This window comes from Manacus candei, unplaced genomic scaffold, assembly GCF_025592945.1.
Source record: "Manacus candei isolate 608988 ecotype Guabito, Panama unplaced genomic scaffold, ASM2559294v1 h1tg000011l, whole genome shotgun sequence".
Lineage (NCBI taxonomy): Eukaryota > Metazoa > Chordata > Aves > Passeriformes > Pipridae > Manacus > Manacus candei.
The window spans coordinates 10271805-10294319 of record NW_026138059.1 but is presented as its reverse complement, the minus strand read 5'-3'; the positions used below and the strand labels follow the sequence as shown (position 1 = coordinate 10294319).

Sequence of the window (22515 nt, the reverse complement as noted above, 5' to 3'; positions counted from 1 at the left end):
AGGCATGACCCCAGCCCCTCACCTGAACCTCCTCCAGGTCCTGCATGACTTCTCTGCTGAGCTGAAATATCAGATTTCAGGTGAAATCACTGCAGGAAATTACCAAAGTGCAGAGAAAGTGGAGCTGACAGTCAGACAGGGTGGTGGAGAGGAGGTCAGAGGTTCTTTTAGCACCTGGCTGCCCCAGGGTTGCAGCATCTCATCCCTCCTCTGGCCTCACTAGCAGTATTTCACACTCTCTCCAGGCTGCTTCTGTGCAAAGGAGTGAGAAAACCCAGCCCCAGGCAGATGCAATTCCAAACCACAGCCGACAGGGCTTTCTCTACAGCCTCCCACAGAAAGGGGGGGATGCAGGACAAGAACAGCCTTTCCTGCTCCCCTTTGTACCAGCAGGAGTGTCTCCCACCTGTGGACACCTTTTCTTTTATCTCTGTCCCCCCACTGCTAAAGACATGGAGACAGCACAAGGAGCAACGTTAGCAAAACTAGTAATTCCTCGTTAATATTTTTAAATGCTATTATTTATATTATTGTTTACATCGTTACTTATTGTTTTAAATAATAAATTGGATTTATTTTTATAGGATTGCATTAATTAGGTTAATTTATTTAAATTGGATTTACTTAGTGGCGCTCCATAACTCTTCACCTGACCCTCAGTGTGGAAAGTAGCTGAGACCAATCACCAATTTCAGTAAGGAGAGAAAACTAAAGACAAGCTGATGCCTTTTGTGAATGCTCCAGGATTCAGAATAGGACCAAAAACCACAGCAGGATGATGGGTTTGCTTCAAAATAAAACACCAGAACAAAATAAAGAGAGAAAAGGTGTGATCATACCTGTAATCATACCATATGAGAAGTTAATATTTTCAAATCCGGAGCAGAGGGATGTCCCTGCCATATGTATCTAAATCTTGCAAAGGTCTAAAATGTAGGTCACATCTATTTATGACGCTGAGCATCTCCTTTGGCTAGTTCTACATGGCTTCACACTGAGGTACTTGAAGAGCTGTCTGATTCAACATGATACTTAACATCCAATTCTGAAATGCTACTCTCTCACTCTAGGTGATGTATAAAGTTTCTATGGGCTTCATCTCAGAACTGAGGACTCTGGTTTTGCGAGACAGGACCAAAAAAAAGGCACTGTAGTGCTGGGGATGGGACTGCACATGTCTTTCACAGATGCTTCCCCAAAATCTCTTCAAGTGCTTCTTTGGTAAAGGTGCCTTAAAGTGAGCATGCTAATTTAAGTCATCGGAATAGCACACAGTTCCTTTGTAATGAAGAATCTGAACAATTTTATCCTAACTATTAACTTATTAATATTTGGGTCAAAAATTAGAAAAATTCACCAGGATTATAAAGAATGACTTCTCATAGCCATATGCATGGCCAGTTCTTCATCCTGAACTATCTTATTCCTCCAAACCACCAAGCTTCACTGAATTCCTCCAAACAGTAGTTATATCAAAGCTTTTGCATGAACTTATGAATCAAAGAAAGCATTCAGTCCTGTGTATATTCTTTGCTTGATGCTAAACCTCCTGCTGATTCAGGAAAATATAAACGAAAATTTAGAGGGTCATTTGGTTAAAGTTTTCTTTGAAGACAAAGGATATGTAGTAACTCAGACAAATACAACCAATGCATCTAAGAACTGAACACTAAAACATGTAGTAATTTGATGTTTTTATGTTGCTTTAAGCTAATACATTACTTAACTGCTTCCTGTTCTTTGAACTAACACAGAACTTCAAAAATTTTGAAGCTGGAAATACAGAAGATAAAAGAGAATGCAAAGCATCTCATCCTTAGATGGTGGTTTACAACTATTTAATGATTTAATGTAAAGATTACTGATATTTATAAGCTCATTTTCTTTACATAGCTGTCTAGGGCCTTGTTTTCAAACTAGAGAGTACATTTGGACATTGCTTTGGACTTTGGACCAAGCAGAAGTGTAACTACAAATCAGATGTTCTTTCTGCGTGGTTTTGGTAGTGTGTAATAGAAAAGAGAAGTAGGGAATAGGAATGTTTGCCTTTGTAAACTAAAGTTTTCTGTCCATCTGATAATTTGTGGTAACACAGAGGCTGAAAATATATGCCCTCACTGCTAATAGGGAAGGCAGAAGATCTTTTCAAATTTTGTTTACAGAGCATTTTGTCTATTTATGCATGTATATCTACCAAGGGCTAAAGAAGTATCAGGTAGCAAAGGTTATCCAAACTCGAGAAAAGGAGCATTGCTGGTGTGAGAAATGAATTGGCTATAAATGGTAATTGTTGAAAAAAGAATCTGTTTCTTAGGAATACAGTGAAACTGAGCCATTACATTTTCATTTGCTCAAGTAACCATCTTACAGATTGATTGATTTATTGATGAAAAGCTTAGAAAAAGAGCTAGTAAGCAACTTTGTAACTTTAAGGTACATTTTTATTGCTCACAATTGATATCCCTTGAGCTTGCAACGACGAGTTGCAGACGAGTATGCAGGACAACCACCATTTTTTGTCTTAAAATGTTCCTTTACAACAAACTTGTTTACTGCAGAGGAGATTTTCATAATAATAATAAAGTAAGTACAATGTATTTTTACAATTTCAGGTCATTGCAATCTTGCCTTTCCATTAATAGAACTAGTATTTTCGTATGCAATCTTTTCCAGAGATGAGATGCTTAGAGAATATAAGAATTTACAAGCTTAGGCTTTCATTGCTTATTTGAATTTCACAAATGTTCAATATATTTATGGCAACTATTTTCTTTCCATGTGGAAGATCCCTATGCAGCAGCAAAGATGCTCATCCTTGTAGCTATGAACTTGCATCTATTGTTTCAGCACGTCTCAGGTCTGGAAGAAAACTTTAAAATGCCTCTTTAGTTTAGGGCTCAGTATTAATGGATTTGATAATAGTTTGTAAGAATTAGTTCTGTGTTGTTTTATTCATATGTGGAACGTTTAACGGAAAACTTTAATTACATATTACTGACACACCACAATTGCTAAGTCATATCTGGGACCATTTATTCAGGAAAGCAAATGAATGCAAGAATTCTGAAAAAAAATGTAGAGAAAGGGAGAAGGAGTAACCTTTTGTTGTGTAGATTTCAGCCTGCAATAGGTATGGTCTTCATCACAAAACCACCACAATCTTAACACACTCTGTAAAAAGAATACAAAGGTGGTCCCCTACTTGAAAGAGAAGTGAAGATGAGGAAGGTGGTTTTGAACTAGTTCGCATCACAGAAAAATAATGAGACCAACTTTTAAAGCAACTGGGTTTATACTCACCACTTTAGAGTCTTCATCTTCTGGACCTAAGGTGGCCATGCCCTGGGTATGTTTGGAAATGCTTCAATTAAGACAATGTTTTAAATTAATTAAATGAAATGTTTTATACTCACTTAAGTGTGAGTAAATGAGTACCAGCATAACCTTGTATTTACATTTCAATCTGGGTTGGATATAATAGGAAGGTTTTATACAGTAATTTTTGACACTAATAATGAAAGTAGTAAAATATTTCACATCTCCATACAGCAACCTCATCTGTAGAATGAATTTGGTTTCTAGCAGTAGCAATGCCTCATCTCTGCTGCTGAAGACTGATGAAATGTAAGGGGTAACACTGGCAGAAGCCTGAATCAGTGCAGGAAGCATAAGGATGCTCTGAGAGGTTCTATATAAACGAAAAACACTTTCAACTCCATGGCATATGTATCAGCAGATTGCAAATTCGTGTATTGGAGGGGCTCCCAAAACAATCTTGCAAAGGCTGCTGAACACCAATGAAAGGCCAGCAGTGGATGGTATTTGAATCTAGACAGCCCACTGAAGTGTGGGGGTTTTTCTGCCTTTCCTATTTCTTCAAAGAGCTTTGGGAAAGAAAGGACATGAATCTCTCTGAATCGACAGAATAAAGAGCAATATTCTCAATTTCAGCCTATTAATTTCCACAAGCTACCAGGAGCCGCAAGGAACAAAGAAGAGAGAACAAAACACCAAGGAACTTTATCCTTTTACCAGCATTTTTGCAATGCAATGGCACCCCTGAGACCTTAATGTCGTTGCTGAAAGGGATTTTAAGCTCTGCACTGCAGTGCCAGTTTGCTGGAAAATTGCTTTATAACATCTATCTGCTAGATCAGTTGAAGCTTGTCCTCCTGTACCTTAGCCTGTGACTTAAGCAGCAACTGAAAGATGCCACTCACACTGTTTTCTTGCTGACTTTAAGAAACAGCCTAAAAAAAACACACAAAAAAAAAGTACCAATCCTTCCTGGGCTGGAGTAAAGAAACTGCAGTGAAGTCATAAAATCAATGCATTTATGAGTCAAAAAAATTGAAAATTACCTCCTTCAGAAGTACAACTAGTTATCACTTTTCTTTGGATGACATAGTTGCAATAATGAAATAACAGTGAGTTTTCCCAATCAAACAGTCCAAATCTGTGCTGTAATAGCAGACTCCTTGGTGGTAAATGAAGGTGTGATCCAAGGTGGATGTTAATTCCTGCCCAAACTGTAGCTTTAAGTTGAGGAGTTGGACCATCAGAGAGTAATAAACACTTCCAGTTAATTGTCCCACAGACACCAAGCAGTGACCAAAAGCCTTTGATACTAAATGGGTAGTAGGCAGACTGCTGTGCCATCACCTTATCAGTGTCCTCTTGGGCCAACTGATCAGGAACAGAGATGTTGGGTACCAAATATGGGCTTTTGCCTGGAAAATCAGTATCTAAACTACATTCAGGTCTAGCTGTGACAGAAATAAAAGTGGGAAGTGGAGTTCCCCCCGCTGGGTCCCAGGAGGGACAGGCAGTGGGGAGGCAGTGGTGGAGGTCTCGAGAGGGGAGAGGTGTCAGGAAGGAGTGGGGCTGAGTGGGGCTAACCCAAATGCCAGTGCCTGGACTAGCTCCAAAGGGACCCAAGGCCAGAGGGAAGAAGCAGTGAGGGTAGTGAGGGAAGAGGAGAAAGCAAAATCACTGAGACATTCCTAAAAATGTTTGGAACTGTTTACTAAAAATATTTAACTCTCTTAAAATTAGTTGGCCTGATCCCTTGAAAAAAGAAGTTACTGACTTTTCTGCACTGTGCAGCATAAGACTGTACAACCAGATAAACATGTAAATTGGCTGAGGCTTTAAAATACTTTCCTCCAATGATCTGTCTCACTGGCTAAATACTGCCTACATATTAGTAAGAGAACAACAAAATGAAGAAGCAGGAGCTTTCAAACAGACAACTTGAATAAAAGCTGAATAACTTGAGTACGAGCTGGAACAGCACCTAGATTCTGGTCACAATGTAGGTTAAAGGCTGAGCTTACATCCAGACACAGGACTAGGCATCAGACCTGACACCTGGAGGACTCATTCCAGAGGGACCAGAAATGGGACAGAGATACTATTAATTCCATAACTGTGTCACCAATCTTAAGCAAGGACTCCTGGTCAGAAACTTCATAGAACTATACAAGCCTGTTTCTAATTGCTGCTCCTCTGTCTATATTATATATATATATACATGATTGCCTACATATGTTTAAAAAAAAAAATCACCAACCATTTTCTGGAATGGTAATACAGTCCTTGAAATATTCTCCATAGGAACAATAATAATAATTGTAATATGGCTGTTATACATGGATTACATTGCCCTATGAGTGAAGGTTTAGATGAAATAATTCAAAATTAACTATTATTATTGCTGTTGCTATTATTATTGTAATAATGACATGAAAAAAAGATGCTCTAAAACTATAAATTGTTCACACAAGAGACAAAGGTTAGTATTTTAGTCTTTCTCCCCCACACTGGTTTCTAAGAAGTACTGTGTAATAAAAACAAAGGATTCCCAATTGTTGCTGAGTACCTTCTGAGCAAAAATAAATCACTTCAACTCCAGAGATATTTTTGACAGTGAGCTAAAGGTGTATTATGAGACAGTAGGAGGCTCAGTGGGTGAATATAATAACTGCTTACCTATGAGAGGTATATCAGAATCTATAAGGAGAAATGTGGTTAACTTGTCTAATGGATATTAGCCAGAAGAGCAGTCACACGATTAGTCTGTGCTAGCAACTCTGGTGAGTGTTGTAGGGATTTTTACAGCAGAGCCATACATCAGCATCAAACACAATTATTCAGTTGGATGGGAAAATCTAGTGCAGCACCTCTGCTGCTGGTAAATGCCATTGTTCACATTTTTGTAAGCACAGAAGAACCAAAAGAGAGTAAACAGTTTCATTTTTGGCGTTCCACTTCAGATTTTCTTTCTAGATCTTCATGTACCTAACTATTACTGTCTTCTTGGTATTTTCTAAAAATTTCAAAAGCATCTCAATGTAAACCTGCAATCAAGCGTTGACAGTTTGAAAACTACGCTTTGGCCTATTGAGAGAGTTTGTTGTATATAGTGATTTATTTTAAAGTATTTTTTGAAATTACCATGTAATATTAGTATATACAGTGAATTATTTTTTATAAATATATATATATACACACATATATACATATATATATATATATTCTCCACTGTGTGTTGACAAAAGAGCTTCAAAAGAGACAGGAACTTAGATAACGTGGTTTGGTTATGTAAGATGCTGTTAAATGCTGTTGCTATGTGGGATCTCCTCTTCTATAGGTTTGCATTAGGATGCGGTGTCAGGATTTGGCTTTGACCAAACTGGACAATACAAAGAAAATCAATCCCAGTTACAGCTCCCCATCTGACATGGTCAACTTCATTCAGATTAGTGCCATTCATATAGCAAATTAAGATTGCTTTACTATAGTGAATTAGAGATGGTTTAAATATAATTGTTAATTTTGAATTATTTCAGCTGAACCTTTATTCACAGGGCAATGAAACCTATGACTAACACCCATATTATGATTTTCTTCTGGAAAAGTGTTTCTTACCTTCAAAACTCCTCTTTGCTGAATCTTAGCATCTGATTTGCAAAGCCAGGGATGCCGTCCAAAAACATGTTCCAGTTTCCGTACAGTATGTACTCCCAACGAAGTGTTTCACTTATACATTTTTAGTTAGAGCTCAGTATTCCACAAAAAACCTCATTGTCAATTCCAGCATTCATAATTACACTGCTTAACCACACAAACAAAGCTGAAGTCTGTTTGGTTTTCACTAATTTGACCAACATAATTAGCATTTCATAAGCCCTCCTATAAACAAAATATTGGGTCAAATCACTTATTGGTACAACTCAACTGAAAAACAACAGAATGACCCCTGGGAATAATGTAGCCTATTGAGTTTTCATTTAATTGTGAATATTTTACCTGTAATTATCTGCTTATGAAAACATAGCTACATCATAGAATCATAGAACATTTGAATTGGAAGGGACCTTGAAAAGTTATCTATTCCAGCCCCCTGCAATAAGCAGGGACATCTTCAACTAGGTCAGGTTGATGGGTCTTGGCCACATCCAAAGGTCAGCCTAGTCAGTGGAAGACTGTCCACTGGCCTCAGAAAGCCTTAGGTTTGGTCCAAAGTATGCTACACTTGAGACTTGAAATTCAGCAGAAAATTCATTCTTTGGTGTCTTGATCACCAGTCTGGGTATATTGCCTTAGACTGAAACCTCTGGGTCTGAACAAACAGCCCTATAGCAAGAAAGGTTCAATATCTCCTCCCTCTCCAAGATCCACAGCCAAAGCAGCAAGGTAAAATAGGAAAGGCAGAAGAGAGAAGGTAGAAGCAGGACTATAAATCATCACCTGAAATGGTAGCCCAGAATGAAAAGTCTGATGAATACCTGGCAATGTTTTTGCTATCCCAATACCCTGCTTTACTGCTTCCCCGGTGGCAGAAACTTACACAAGCACAGCCTGTCACAAGCAAATAGGCACATTTCAAAGTTTATAGCAAGAGTCCTGTGCCCTAAATTCAAAACTTCTAAAAAAAAGAAGGGAAGTGCCTGAATCTCTTCTATACCATAATGAAAATACAAAAGGTTTCTAGGTGGGAGCCAAATGCTGGCTGTAACCTACAATGCCTTATGTGATTTGGGACCATATTACCCAAGAAATTGCTTCTGTCCCTGCGAAATCTTACTGCAGTCAATATCTGCAGGGATGCTCAATTGTGGTTTTATGGTATAAGTGAGAAGGCTTTTTTTTGTGATGGGGGGCTCAGTTTGGGATTCATATACCCTCAGGGTTTCTGAAAGCTCAGGTTTGTTAACCTTCAAAGGGCGCTGTAAAACTCCTCTTTTCTCTCTTTTCTTAGGTAGCAGTACAAGGACAAGCTAAAATGGAAAACATTTCCATAGCAGTGGAAAATGTAATATTCATGAGCTGTCCTCTGGCACTATTTAATGTGTGTAACATACAGAACAGATAAGTGGAACACAGCTGTACTTGTTGCACTGCCTGTAATGATAGTTTATGCATGGAAAGAAGAGGAGTATGTAGAACAGGTGATGAAAAAGTGCCAACTGATCTGTTATTAAACTTGCCTAATCAGCACTGGCCACGTGGTAAGCTTAGAAGTGGAAATTCATTTGACTGTTCTGCTCATAGCAGTATTGTTTTCTCTGTATGACTACTTCATTGCTATTGTCTTAATTTCTTTTGTTAGAAAAAGCAAATAATTGCTTTTACTTCTCTTCTTTATTTACCCCTATTTCATCCCTACTTGTGTTCCTTTTCTGTCTGTAGAACAGTAACTTCTTTTTTCTTTCTAGAAGTAGATGTTTTGAGGTGGGATTCTTGGGTGAAATGTTAGGGTAGGAAACTCCCACTCTTTGCTGATCAATGAGCAGCGATCACTGGTAACCAGTTCTGGAAAACACCTTATTTTGCTCTGTCAGTCACAATTGTATACTTCTTAATTTCAAGCTTCCATGAGGAACAACAGGTAGTCTTGAGAGGAGCATGGGTTTAGGAATATTGGTGCCTCACCAGCAACATGTAGTAGGCAAGTTCAGATACTCAAGGTAGCACTTTTAGCCTCCAGTTCTGTGAATCAGTGAAGTTCTACTCAATACCCCACAGCGTTGTCTTCCTAGACCATGTCCTATAACATAAGAGACCACTACGCCTGAGGTATCAGTCATGATGTCCAGGAGAGGAATTCTGATGCAAGAAAAGCCTGGAAGGAGTTAAGATAAAGGTGCACTGTGAAGCTGAGGAAGCTGAAGCAGCATGGAGAGTGTGATCCCAAAGCTGCAAACACACAACTAACTTTAACTATGAGAGGTAACTCAAGTAATTTACGTGGGCAATTCCAGAAATAGAAGTATTGGCTATATGTAGATTCCGAGATACACTGATGAAGGAAAAAGCAGTAACCCTTTTAATACTACTATGTATTAATTTCCACTATAAAATATTTGCCATTTTCTTTGAAATGTTCTCTTCACCATTTTGTGCAGAATTAAAACTTTAGCAGGTACATAAATCATGGAGGTACTTTTTGCCTTGTTCTGGGAAAAAAACATTTCTATTTGGAGAAGATCACTGAATGACAGCATTTCTTGTCCACATATCAGACAGCACAGGGCACTGCTGTCAGCCTGGTAACACTGTTCGGTATTTTTTTCTACTCTGCATACAGTGCTTTAGAGTTAATATTGACTAGGAACAACTTGATAACATAGATATTTTATTTGGAACAATACTTGGTTCCTGAAAACACTTCTCAAGTTAAGAGTGATATTGTTGTAAAATTGGGGAAAACAGTTAATAGTCTTTTATCTTGAGCACTGATCAGTGATGTGGAAAAGACAAATTAAGTTAAGCCACTAAATCTATGCACAGTAAGAACTGAATATTGGTCTTTACTCCCTAGACAAACACCTTCAGCATTCTGACGATTTTGAGCTGGGTGAGTGTGATAAATTGAGAAAATAATTCGAGTTGATTAAGAGGAGACAGTGAAGGGTCAATATGACCTGGAGAGAAAAGAAAAACAAGTCGTAAAACTTAATTGGGGCCCTGTGAAGAGATAAAACAAGTTACCTCCCTTTTTACCTTGTGTAGGATTTATAGTGAGACAATTTTGTTTAGTTAGATAGATAATAGGACCTTTCTTGAAATGTATAACTTTGTAGCAAGCAAACATCTGCAGAGTGTCTGATTTGCCAATATATTATGGATGCTAGATAATAGGACCTTTCTCGAAATTTATAACTTTGTAGCAAGCAAACATCTGCAGAGCTTCTGATTTGACAATATACTATGAATGCTTATAGATAACATTCTTGTTAAAAGAAAAACATCTGTTGAATGTCTGACTCAACAATGTGTAATGTTTATGCTTATGTATAATGAATATTCATGAAGTAGCTGGAAATAAATGTAGGACAACTATCTTCTTTGGGTGTGACAGGCGTTGGGAGTTGTTGAACCCCTTCCCTGTTCACCCAGCGCTGAAATATTTGCTTTTATCATATAATAAAACTCTGATTGGAAATTGCCCGATTGGGTCTCTGTTTTTCACAGTGAGGAAGGAGTGTGCTGTCTGATAGAGTAAAAAGTAAATTTAGTTTGTTTTAAATCCTCAGAGTTGCAAATATCTAGAAAGCTTTCCAAAATATGAAATAAAAACCCCAACCAACAATAAATAAAAATGGGACTTTTAAATCAGTCTTATGAGATGTATGATGATGCTATCTCACTGATCCGAAGGATTCTTTTCAGTCCTAAATGCTTTATTCCTAAGAGTCAGTTTTCATTAGATTCTTTTCGCTGAGCAGGCCTGTTCCAGCATGTCACTAGAGCAGTCAAATAGCTGCCCCTATGGCCATAAGGCAGCTCTGTGGCTCTGGGAAACAGATGATCCCTTCCAGCTTCAGCTGCAGGTCCTCTGACTCCTGCGCACTTGCCGGGCCGTACCCCGGAGCAGAGCTGCACAGCCTTGTGTGGCGTCGTGTTGTCTTGTGGAGAAGGTGCTTGTTTTGTAACCTCAGACACTACATTTCTAACAACTTCTAACCCGAGACACTACACTTCCCCGTGCGTGATTTTCTTTTACGCAGTGTTACACAGATTATGAGAAACAAAAGCAGTCAGGACCTGTCACCATATGCACTACTGCAACAGAAATAAACAAGGATAAGAGAAATACAGCAAAACTATGCCCTGTAGGTACAGTCTCTCAAGGTCACCCAAGTATCTGTGTACAGCTACTGCTGAAGGTCCTTCCCACCATTCCCACTTATTAACCATCTTCTCCCCATGACTGGTCTAACTAGAAAAACTGCCTTCTCCTCTGATTGGATAAATGTCATTCTTAAGCATGAGTGACAGAGGTGTGTGGTAACTAATAAGTGTGCTACTGATGCAAAGTTTATTAAAAATAAAACAATTTTTTAACCTAGGAAGCTTCTAAAATATAAATGAAAATAAAATCATTTATGTTGTGAAGTCAGGCAGTTGAAAGTCAGGAAACATGAAATGTCTTTATTTGGGCACTTTTGAATATGCATTAGGATACAAACTTAAATTACATGGTGACTGACTGATGACCAAAAGGACTCCCATTTCATGCATTCAGTGCAGAAAATAATCATCACCTTGTACATAAAGTCTTGTTAATGATTAAGGAAACTCTAGTGTTGCTAGGGGTAATAGCAACCATACTTCACTGTCTGTACACACAAGAGGACATTATATTACTTCAGCAAACAATAAATGAAACAACACAAGCACATCCAACATCAGAATTGTTCAGAAGAGATTCACCAAGTCCTCAGTGCAAAGTGCAAGAGGGTTGAAACTGCAAGCAAGAAACTTTTCAGCATTTCTCAGGGGAGGAAGAAAAAGACATCATTTCAGTCTCTAAAATTTAACAGGGAATTCAAATCTATGCTCCAACAAAACCACCTGAAAAGCTCAATGCAGGGATCACCTTTTAATCTGTAAAGGGATAAAATGTTTAATTACAGATTAAGACAGCCGAAGTCTGATAGCCAAAGGCTTACATGGGATACAGTAATTAAAGTAGTTTTGATAATTTACCTGCCTTGCTGATGAGCAGTTTTTAAAGCTATTGACTGGGAAGCTGATCCTTTTTTATGTAAGCCATTCCTAAAGACTAGAATTAAATTCTTTAAGACCCTATACATGGTTGATACTTTCAAAGAAATCCAAGACATTATGATAGAAATCCAATTTTATGTGAAGTGTTTTAATTTCTTTAACCCAAATATAAAGAATTTTACTAACTCAAGATTTGGCCAAGTGTGTGATTAACCCAAGAATAGCTACACCAGCTCAGACCTGCAGCCCATGTAACATGTAACAGCAGTGCCCTGCTTTCACCCACAGTTAGTAGGAGACACTTCAGAAAAGTGAGGAAACAGAATGACCCTTCTCTGGATGCATACTCCAGGCTTTCACAGTCAATGGTTTCAGATCCTCCTGACCAAAAGTCACATCTGATTACTCTGTGAAATAGCTGGTAAGAGCTCAGTTTTCTACGTTATGTTCAGGAAAGTAATGCTTTTTGATCAGCTAACACATAGAAATCAATAGAAGAGTTATATGAACAAAATTTCTTGCACATTTAAGCCTAAGCGAGTAAAGCAAGCCTTTCTAAATGTAGCCATGTCCACCACTTTTGTGGCTCCTCACTCCCTTCTCAAGTCATACTTTTCACTCTTTTGAGATGACAACAGCTGGTCACAAAGAACTGAAATATCAGTCCTTAAGGATTGGGAGAGCTGTGTTTCCAACAGTAGGCACTCTGGAAGGATACACAGGCTTTTTGAGAAGCACTGCTCACAGAGAAGTTCCCAGAAGCAGAGGCACGATTCAGCCATGAGGACTGAGAAACAAGGGAGGTGAGATGAGAGCAGTGGAATACAAATGGATGATTAAGAGCATGACTAGAGTATGATAAGTAAAACAAGCAAAAATGGAAAAGAGCAGAGAGAGGAACAGAGCCACAAGCCATGCAATGAAAGGTTTTGTAGACAGTGGAAGATCTCAATTGCTGAAGCTTAATGCTGCATTAAGCTCTTTTAATAATATGATCATATTTTGAACTGCTTCTCTGTCTTTCATGTAATGTATGTCTTTTGTTAACTCTTGATTTTTACAACAGCTATTCACACTTCTAAATTTTTTTTACCACAGTCTTATACATTCGGTATTTCAAAATCTGCATTTTATATTGTTATTATACTGATGTAAATTTAGAGAGAAAATCTGAATAAGAAGTGAAGAGATTGCACTGCTAGGTTGCTTTTCATTCTCCATTTAGGACAAGAGTGCCTTGATTCCAAAGCAGTCACATAAAAGCACACTAAAACATTTAATAGGACTGATCTAAAAATTTTTATTGAAGAGAGACAACAGTGTTTGACAGATTTTAAGAGATGAAATAACAAACCCCATTCATATACAGACTAATAAGACTCCCATTGAAATTAATATCAGGATTGTAGCTTGAACACAACTCCTCTTTGTATTTATGAGTACCACCATCACAGTATTGTGTTACCACACTAATGGCATGAGAAACTACTGAACTGCTACAGAATGCACACAACAGACAACTCAGCTTACCCTCTGTTTAGTTATTTACTTCTTTTCTAACTGAGGGCAGGGTGACTATAATATACCATCATTCCAATCTGCTTACCCTTTCACCAAATAAAAACTTCTTCACAAATATAAGACAAAAAAAGTGATCCTCCCCTGAAAAAATTAAAGTGCCTGAATTGAGAAGATAGGTTAATCAAAAAAGATGTTTGTACACGAAGTTTTTATAAGCCTCAATGACTTTACAGACACTAAAGTTTTACAATACATTTCAGGGTGGTGCTAAATGTAACAGAAAGCTTCCTTTCTACATGCTCAATTTGAAACACAAATTAATTTCTTAAATGCCAGTCATGTCAATTCTGAATATGCATGATAAGTTACCATTTTCCTAAAATATACCCTGGTGTAGTGGGTTGACCCTGGCCAGATGCCAGGTACTCACTACAGCCTCTCTCTTTCCCTCTGCAACTGGTCAGATGAAAAAAAACCAGTAAAGGATTCATGAGTTAAGAGCTGGGAGAGGTCAGTGACTGATTACCTTCATGGGCAAAACAGACTCAAAGCGGGGATATTACTTAAATTTATTACTAACACAATAAGAGCCAAAGAGTGAGAAATAAAACAATCTTAAAAACACCTTTTCCCCACGGTCAGTTGTTGTTTCTGCCACTGCTCGGAGAGAGAAGTCCTTCCCCTGTTCCGTGGGGTTCCTCCCACAGGAGACAGTCCTTGATGGACCTCTCCAGTGTGAATCCATCCCTCAGGCAGCAGTTCTTCCCAAACTGCTGTCCCATGGGTCACTTCTCCATGGGGTGGAGTCCTTCACAAATGAGCTGTACCAGCATGGGTCCCCCACAGGGGCCACAAGTCCTACCAGGGAAAAACCTGCTCCAGCGTGGGCTTCCCTCTCCACGGGCTGCAGGTCTCCAACAGGACCCTGCTCCATCTTGGGCCTCCCACGGGGTCACAGCCTCCTTCAGGCATCCACCTGCTCCAGCAAGGGCTCCTCCATGGGCTGCAGGTGGGTCTCTGCACCCCGATGGTCCTCCCTGGGCTGCAGGGGCACAGCTGCTCCACCATGGTCTGCACCACGGGCTGCAGGGCCTCAGCTCCGGTGCCTGGAGCACCTCCTGCCCCTCCTTCTGCACTGACCTTGGTGTCTGCCTTGTTCCCATGTTCTCACTCTGCTCTTCCCCGGCTGGAATTCTTTCTGTGCCACAACCTTCTATTCTTAAATATGTTATCACAGAGGCATTACTATTACTCCTGGTTGGCTTGGCCTTGGCCAGCGGCAGGAAGTCCATCCTGGAGTCAGCTGGCATTGGCTCCACGGGACAGGAGAAGCTTCTAGCAGTTTCTAACAGAAGCCACCCCTGTAGACCCCCCTACGCTACCAAAACCCAGCCACAGAAACCCACTAAGTCCTTATGCTCATCAGCAAATGGAGAAAGAAATATCATTAAAAACTGCACATTTGTTCACAGACACAGCAAGGACTTATTAGATTGTGCAGAGCATCACTCTCATGCAGCTTTACAGCTTTTGGATGGGAGGAGATACTCCCTTATAGTTTGCTTTCCCATCCCTTTATTTAGTTATGCTATTTACACTTGCTCCTGACAGGGATGGTGAATATGAGGCTGCTGTGCAGTAGGTGCAGGTAAAGCAAATACACCCTTGTCCACTGCTCCATTTAGATACACACAGCTTCTTAGCATGACTCATTATTCTTTCTGTAACTCCCACCATGTATAATTTGCCTTTCCTGCAGAGCTCCTGACTGGCACACTGCTAATTCCTTGGCCTTTTTTCTTGCCTGGTATTTTCACTAGTAAGAGTAAGGGCATTGGAGCTGCTACTAAGTCCAGATTGATACTAACGAACTTGCCCTTCCCAATTAACACAGCTTAGAATTGAACTTTTCCTAAATTTAAGTATTAAAATTTTGTGATTGATTTTAAAATATAGGATATTAAAAACATTCTTTGTAACATTCGAACAGGTTTCAGGATATCTGAGATCTGTGGCTTGACTGGCCACACTGACTTAGAATATTTATTCCTTAGGAAAAACATTGCATGAATCCCTTAATATTCTTTAGCAATTTCTGTGGCTAGCCCACAATGCACAACTTGTAGCTTCATAGCAAACATAGGGCTTATTCGTTCATTTTGAGTTGGTAACGTGTCATTTCTTCTTCATATTTAAATCATCTTCAAATCATCTAACGTTTGAATACACTATGGAATTTCAAAGAATTTTCTAGTAAATTGTGTGATCAGCATGTGAGTAACATTGTTTTTAAAAAATCTGTAAGAAATACAGCATCAAACTATCTATTCGTTTCAGTAACAATGATGCAGGTCCCATACATACAAATTTACTAAAACATTATAGAGATTTTCTTAGTGCTATAAGTTCCTTCACTGTTTTTTTTTTTTTTTTGGGGGGGGGTGTCTTTTCCTTTATCTGTTTATTTGGAAGTGTGGAATTTTTGCTGTATTGCTTATTACTGAGACATTCCCTACCAGTAAAAGCTGACAAAGAATTATAAACATATATAAAACAGATACCATCTTTTATAGAATCTCATATAGATCTTCCTTCTTCCAACATGAAGCTGTTTCCAAGTCTTTTGAAATTTGTCAAAATCAACTAAAATAATTCTTGGATAAATTTGTGAGGTACAGTGTCAATATCTAGCTGTTGCTGTAGAAGAAACATTCTATTATGGAGAAGAGCATAAAAGTACACCCCAAATTCTACTCAGTTACTTTAAAAGATTAATATGCTTTCACAGACGGGAAATCAGGCAAGACTGTGAAAGAAACAGGGCAGAGGGAAACTACATAAAATTAGGATGAGAATGAGACCTCAGGTCAGTAACTGTGAGTAATTCCACTGTGGGTGATCTGTGCTTGCTCTGAAATTCTCAATGCAGAAAACTCGTCTGTAACATGATTTTCTTCCAGATAAGGATAACTTTGGGAGATACAAGTGAAGAGATGACAAATAAATTAATCTTGATTCAAGATATCCATATATGATGTCTAGTGCCATTCTGAGACACTCAGGTACCAGCACCTCCATCAGCTGCACAGTGGCAGGTAAGTTACAGGACATACAGAAGACCACACCTTTCTTACGTACCAGCTGGAGAGAAGGATGGCTACATGAGGGCGCTTATGTGGGATGTGTGGGAGTCTGAACAAAGTTCCAAGAGATCACATTAAGGATGAATGTAGAGGTCCTAGAAATTAGGAAGTCCTAAAATTAAGAAGTCCTAGAAAATTTCCTCAGTCCTCCACTATGAAACCTTACTCATTGCCTTGCTTGCTGCTCCAGACAACCCACACAGACAAATAATGGGTACTGGCCTTGTGTTTCTGTAAAACGAGGAAATAATTATTTGGTATTTTTAATTAAATAAAAATTCTGGTATGGCAATCTGTGGTAAATGCTTAGAACAGACTTATTCTGAGACACTTCTACATCTGGTATGTTAACTGTGGCTCAGTAAAGTTATATATATATTTTTAAAGGCAAAATCATAGTTTTGCCCACGGAACAGGTAGGATGAGATTCAGTTCTCCTCCATCTGAACTAGTCACCCCATGCACCCTTTGCAGTCATTCTGTTCTATTCAGACACCTACTTTAGAATGAGATTAATTACACTGACTAGACCTCCACTGACTATAAAGAAATGCAAGGGCAACAAGCTCAGATGGAGACATCTGCACTGTATGAATTCCACACATTGTGATAAATGCAAATAAGAAGTGTGCACTGAATCCCTATTCACATTATATTTGGCTGTAAAAACACCCCTACACTTGCCATTTTAGATAGCAATACCCTTCCCAGCTAGCATTGCCTCTCAGCTCCCCCTGAATACAGAAGCACTGCTACCCACCTGAGAGAAGTTAGCAATATAAATGATTTTCCCAGGGTCTCAGGAAGAGTTCATAGCTTCTTTTTTATTCTGTACCCATCCTCACAAACATTGGGCACAAGCTAATAACACACACACACTTCACTCTGTTGTGATGTTAATACTTGCAAAAGACATTTAAAACCTCTGATGATCCAGAATTGTGAGATCCCGTTATTGTGATTATTACATAGTTTGACTTCAGCCCTGACTTCTGTTCATGCTGCATAGATGTAGTCTGAAGGAAAGATTGCTAAAAACTTCAGATTTCCACACTTTAAGAGTTTGAACTTCATAAAACTGAAGTAATAGGAGGTCAATAAAGGACTCAGTGAAGAGCTTGTAGACATAACCATAGTCTGAGGTACTCAGATGTTGGTTCATTAAAATTAGTGATGACTGTTCAAAGGTTTAATCAGGCACAGAAGATGTACCAAACAGGGTATTGTTTGGATTTTAAGTCAAAGTCTTGGCTATGAGACTTAAAGGCCAGAGAGCAGAGAATGTTAGTTTAGGGGAACGAGACTCTTTAGTTGATGGACAAGTAATTTCTCATACACACATGACAATGAAGTATTGAGGTACCACAGGCAAGTAGCCAAACAACAAAATTATGATAAATTAATATCCAGGTTCTCAGCAAGGCAGAATTCAGCTCACAGATCTACAATGCTCAAATTCTGATGTCTAGAGCTATAGAAGTGCCTGTGGCTCTAGTACAGTCAATGGTGCCCGTGATGATACTTGGAGACTCAATTCAGTTGCTCACATACCAGTGCCCCATGTCACTGCCGGTGCTCTCACATACCATGTCTAACCTCCACTTGCCATTTCTAAAGAACATACACCCTCTGTAGAGGGTGTACATTCTATCCCATGCAGGTGTCTCAGATAACTTAAAGCATCTGAAACACCACAGGAAGCATAAGTTTACTGTACACATAGAGGTTGTTCATCTGAATTTTCTCAGTTGCCACAGCTGTACTGATTAATCTTCACGCACTATAGTGGGATCTTAGGCATGTAGGGATTTAGGCAGTGCATAAATACAGGTGACTGTGTTAATAATAATAATAATAATAATAATAGTTATTGTTATAATGCCTCCCCCTCCAACTTCTGGGGCCGCCTATTTCCTCAGAGCTCTGCTGACATTGGGAGATATTACATAGGACCTAAGAAGGACTGGCGTCCTTTAGTGCAGTAGCTGAGAGTGACATGGAATAAATAAGGGCTTCTGAAAAGGCATTAGATGTCTGAGTGAAGGCAGAAAATTACATTCAGGTATCTTAATCCCAAACTGAATATCATCTTTAGATTCTGACATAAACTATACCCTAAGAGTTTGTAGCTAGACTGTAGAGCTGATTAAGCAATAGGTCATAAAGAATGCAATTTTTTTTTAATTAACCCCTTAAGCTTACAGAGAAGTGAAAAAAGTCTGATAGAAGCAAAGACAGGGGTGCTTACACCACCAGTTGGCAGTGGTGTTTAACAGCTTGGCTGAAAACACCAACACACCTTGCATACAAGCTTTATACAGAAGTGCAGTGAAACATTTTAACCAAAGAATTTGCTGCCTGAATGGTAACAATGCACACAGGCTACCAATGTACAGATGAAAAAAGTTTACAGTCTTCTTCCCTACAAAGTAATATCTATCTATGCTTAAACATGATTTATAGATATGCAAGACATCATGTATAGGTAATTTATAAATTACTTCTTTCTCTTATTTTCTGAATAAAAATTGTGAATGTTTTACATGTCTGTACAGTATTAAAATACAAATTATAAGAACAGCGTTGATGAGGAGTAGAGGGAGAATAGCCATATCTGTATTGAACAGTTCTCTTCTTTTTCCTTAGTGCCCTGCAGAAATAGGCTAAGCTAACTATTCAATAATCTAAAGCAACAGAAAACACTTTAGAAGTAAGTTGGACACAAAAAATATAACCTACCCATGCAGCTCAAACACAAAGCATACAGGCTCTTTGGAGGAACAAAAAATACCTAATTTCTAATAATAAAAGTATTTAGGGATCCATTGTAAAGTCTTTAGAATAAAGAACCACAAAAATTGGACTAAAGAACCATGATTTGATTTCATGCTTACAGGACAACAGAGGAGCTGTTTATTTAATGCATGAACATATGCCTATTTAGGATGCTGAACTCAGTAGGACTAGAATGACTTAGAGAAGTTTCATATGGAGCAATGCCAATATCTATTAAGGCTTTTTTTAGGTATTACAAGTAACCAATTATAGAATTTTTTGCATATTTTTTTTTTTTTTACTTTTACATATAAAGAAATTGAAGTCTTACTCTGAATCATTCCAAGCTTTCTCAATTGAAACCTATTAACATTGACTCAGTTTGAGAGAAACTTTGTTATCACTTCTAAAAATAGCTAGGTGTGCAGCTTGGTAAAACAGAGCTTTACACCTTTTAAACCCCAGCAATAACAGCTTCATTTATTTAAAATAATTTTTAAAAACATTGAAATTTGTCAGATATATCTGCTACTGACAAAGATAATGGGTATGTGTATAATGATGTGCATAATGTATACTGACAACTTATCCCTTTTACGCTAGCAGAATTATGGAAGTATAAGTTTAACTAAATATCCAGTTGTAATGGCAATTTTTAATGGTCAGCAGCAGATTCAACTCTCAGGAAGTTCATCTGGAATAAAATGCACAACAATTGTTCTTCTAAAAGATTTTGTCACATTTTAATTGTTTTGTTATTTTAACTCTGGGGTAAGTTAAATGCAGCACAGTACTGTGTTGCCACTCCAGAAACCGACAGCAGATGAGCCAAGAAAATAGAGGACACATCCATTCCAAGAACACTATGGATGGAGCCAGCATTACCATGTCACTGTGGGACTTTCCACTTTTTAGCATCTTGAAACCAGCACCACAATTATCTGGAAATGGAAAATTTTCATGTAACAAGGACCAACTTAGAGATCAAAGCTCCCAGTTCAAAAGCAGCTTGAACGTAGGTGAGGGAACACCAACACATTTCTAATGGGACTGCTAAACTTCCCTTACCAGTACCTGAAGCAAAGGCTATATCAAGTATTCCAAGCAGACACTTCTGCCTCTGACTTATACTCCTTAACTGCACCCTATTTCTCTACCCATTTGGGGATTTTTTTATGCCAAAATATTTTATGCCTCTGATATTTTTATGTACTTAACTACAGGCAGCAATCAAATGCTGGCACTTCCTGGCTACTAACATTTAAAGCTTCTATCACAAGAAAGAAGGAGCATGTCATGTACTCATAAGGAATAGATTCATTAACAACAAATGCTATTATTGGCATGTTTCAATTAGGCTCGAAACCAGGCTTTTTCTTAATCTCCTGTTGCTGAGCAAGGAATAGAATCAATAAGCATTTCAGAAGATCTGGTAAAAAATGTCTCTATTGATTTAAATAAAAAAAAAAGTAGAAAAAAAAAGAGAGAAAAGACTTTCTCCTGTGTGCAGCTAAATCAGACTTCTTCTATGAAAAAAAAAGTGTGCATGAGAGGACATACAACTCAAAGTTCATTCAGTGTTATGATACAATTTTTGACCTTCTGCAGAACTCAAGGTATGAGAATAGATGGTTCAATTGCAGCCTTACATTAATAAAAAATCAGTTATTTCTGATGTATTTATGCACAAATGCTTATTTTAAAAGCATCTTTAGCATGAGTGAGAAACTACAATCAACAGGTTCATTCTTCAAAGACCTGTTTAACAGTATAACAAAATTCTACTGGACTGTATGAAAAAGGAGGCTACCTGCAGATTTCCCTGACAGAATTCACCATACCTGGATATACATCCTTTATGATAGAAATCCACATCTGAGCCAGTCATCCCAGGCTCTGGTGTTGAAAAAAGCAGCACTTCCCAGGTGTGATGCAGCTAACCTGCCTTAAGGCAAGACTGCATCACCCCTTAGGGCTGTCCACACCACTCCACTCCACTCACCACATCAAGGGAACCAAGAAATTCCAGTAACCACTAGTTACTGCCCCAATAGAGGCAGCTACAATGTGCACATTTAATGAGTTTAACCTCATATCTAGAAACAAAAGTCTCAAAGAAAGAACTGACTACATGAGTCCACTTGACCACCACTTCACTTTCCTTTAAAGTCAGGATCACAGAAGCATGTAAAATATATCAAATACTGTGAGAAATAACAAGTGTAAGTTATGAAAAGGAACTAACATATTTCATCAGGAGTCACAGAATTTGCTAGGCAACACTTCCCAGTAGCATACATATGGGACCAGTATTATTCACAAATGTAAGCAATGTTCTTATTTATTTCAGAAAATATGCAATATAGCAAATGAAAGTACCAACATCAGAATTATAATGGTAGGCAAGAAGACAGCCAAGAGAGGGCACTAAGGGGGAAAATGCTAGCATGGGAGAGCTACTTTAATTTTTATAAGGAACTTAAGAATGCTTCTCTGTTTGGAATATCCAATCCACTCTGAGAGCTTTGACTGTGAGAGCAGGGACAGAGGAAAGGTGATTTCCACAAGGCAAAGCAGGAGTGTCACTTTATACACCTCAGTGTGTGTGGAGCTCAGGCGTGCAGTGCCAGGACAGAGGAGTTTGTAACAGCACAGACAAGGAAGTTGTAAACTGGGATTTACCAGCACCTGACTTTGTGATGGGCTACACAGACCAGCCTTGGGAAAACTTCCTGATGCATACAAGGAAGCCAGAGAGAACAAGGTCCAGGACTTTGAGGAACAGGTACCCCAGGATAAAGCAGGCAACACCACACCTGCACCTTTACTACTCATGCCTTTGAAGGACTTCAGAGTGAGGTTTGTTGGTTTTAGTAAGCTGTTTAGTAAGGGGCTATTAATTAGCTAATAAAGGTTGTCATAGCAGGCCTGACACATCCAATATATACAGAGGGTCACTGGATATTTTTTAGCTTATTTAAACCATATCTTATATTTAAAACTGCTTATTGATTTCACTTAGACCAGAAATAATTTTATCTTCTGAAGCATATTTAAA

The 22515-nt window shown here is 38.5% G+C and overlaps 2 protein-coding genes across 3 annotated transcripts in view; one reads left to right on the top strand and one right to left on the bottom strand.

Annotated features, from left to right (window-relative positions):
- Window positions 1-22515, bottom strand: part of DLGAP2 (DLG associated protein 2) — a 455335-nt gene that overhangs the window by 421258 nt on the left and 11562 nt on the right. The window lies entirely within an intron of this gene.
- LOC127466819 (uncharacterized) lies at window positions 13308-15955 on the top strand. Its single transcript, XM_051778134.1, has 2 exons — window positions 13308-14548; window positions 14588-15955. Exons 1-2 carry the CDS (start codon window positions 14260-14262, stop codon window positions 15145-15147), a joined length of 849 nt encoding a protein of 282 aa, XP_051634094.1. The 5' UTR covers window positions 13308-14259; the 3' UTR covers window positions 15148-15955.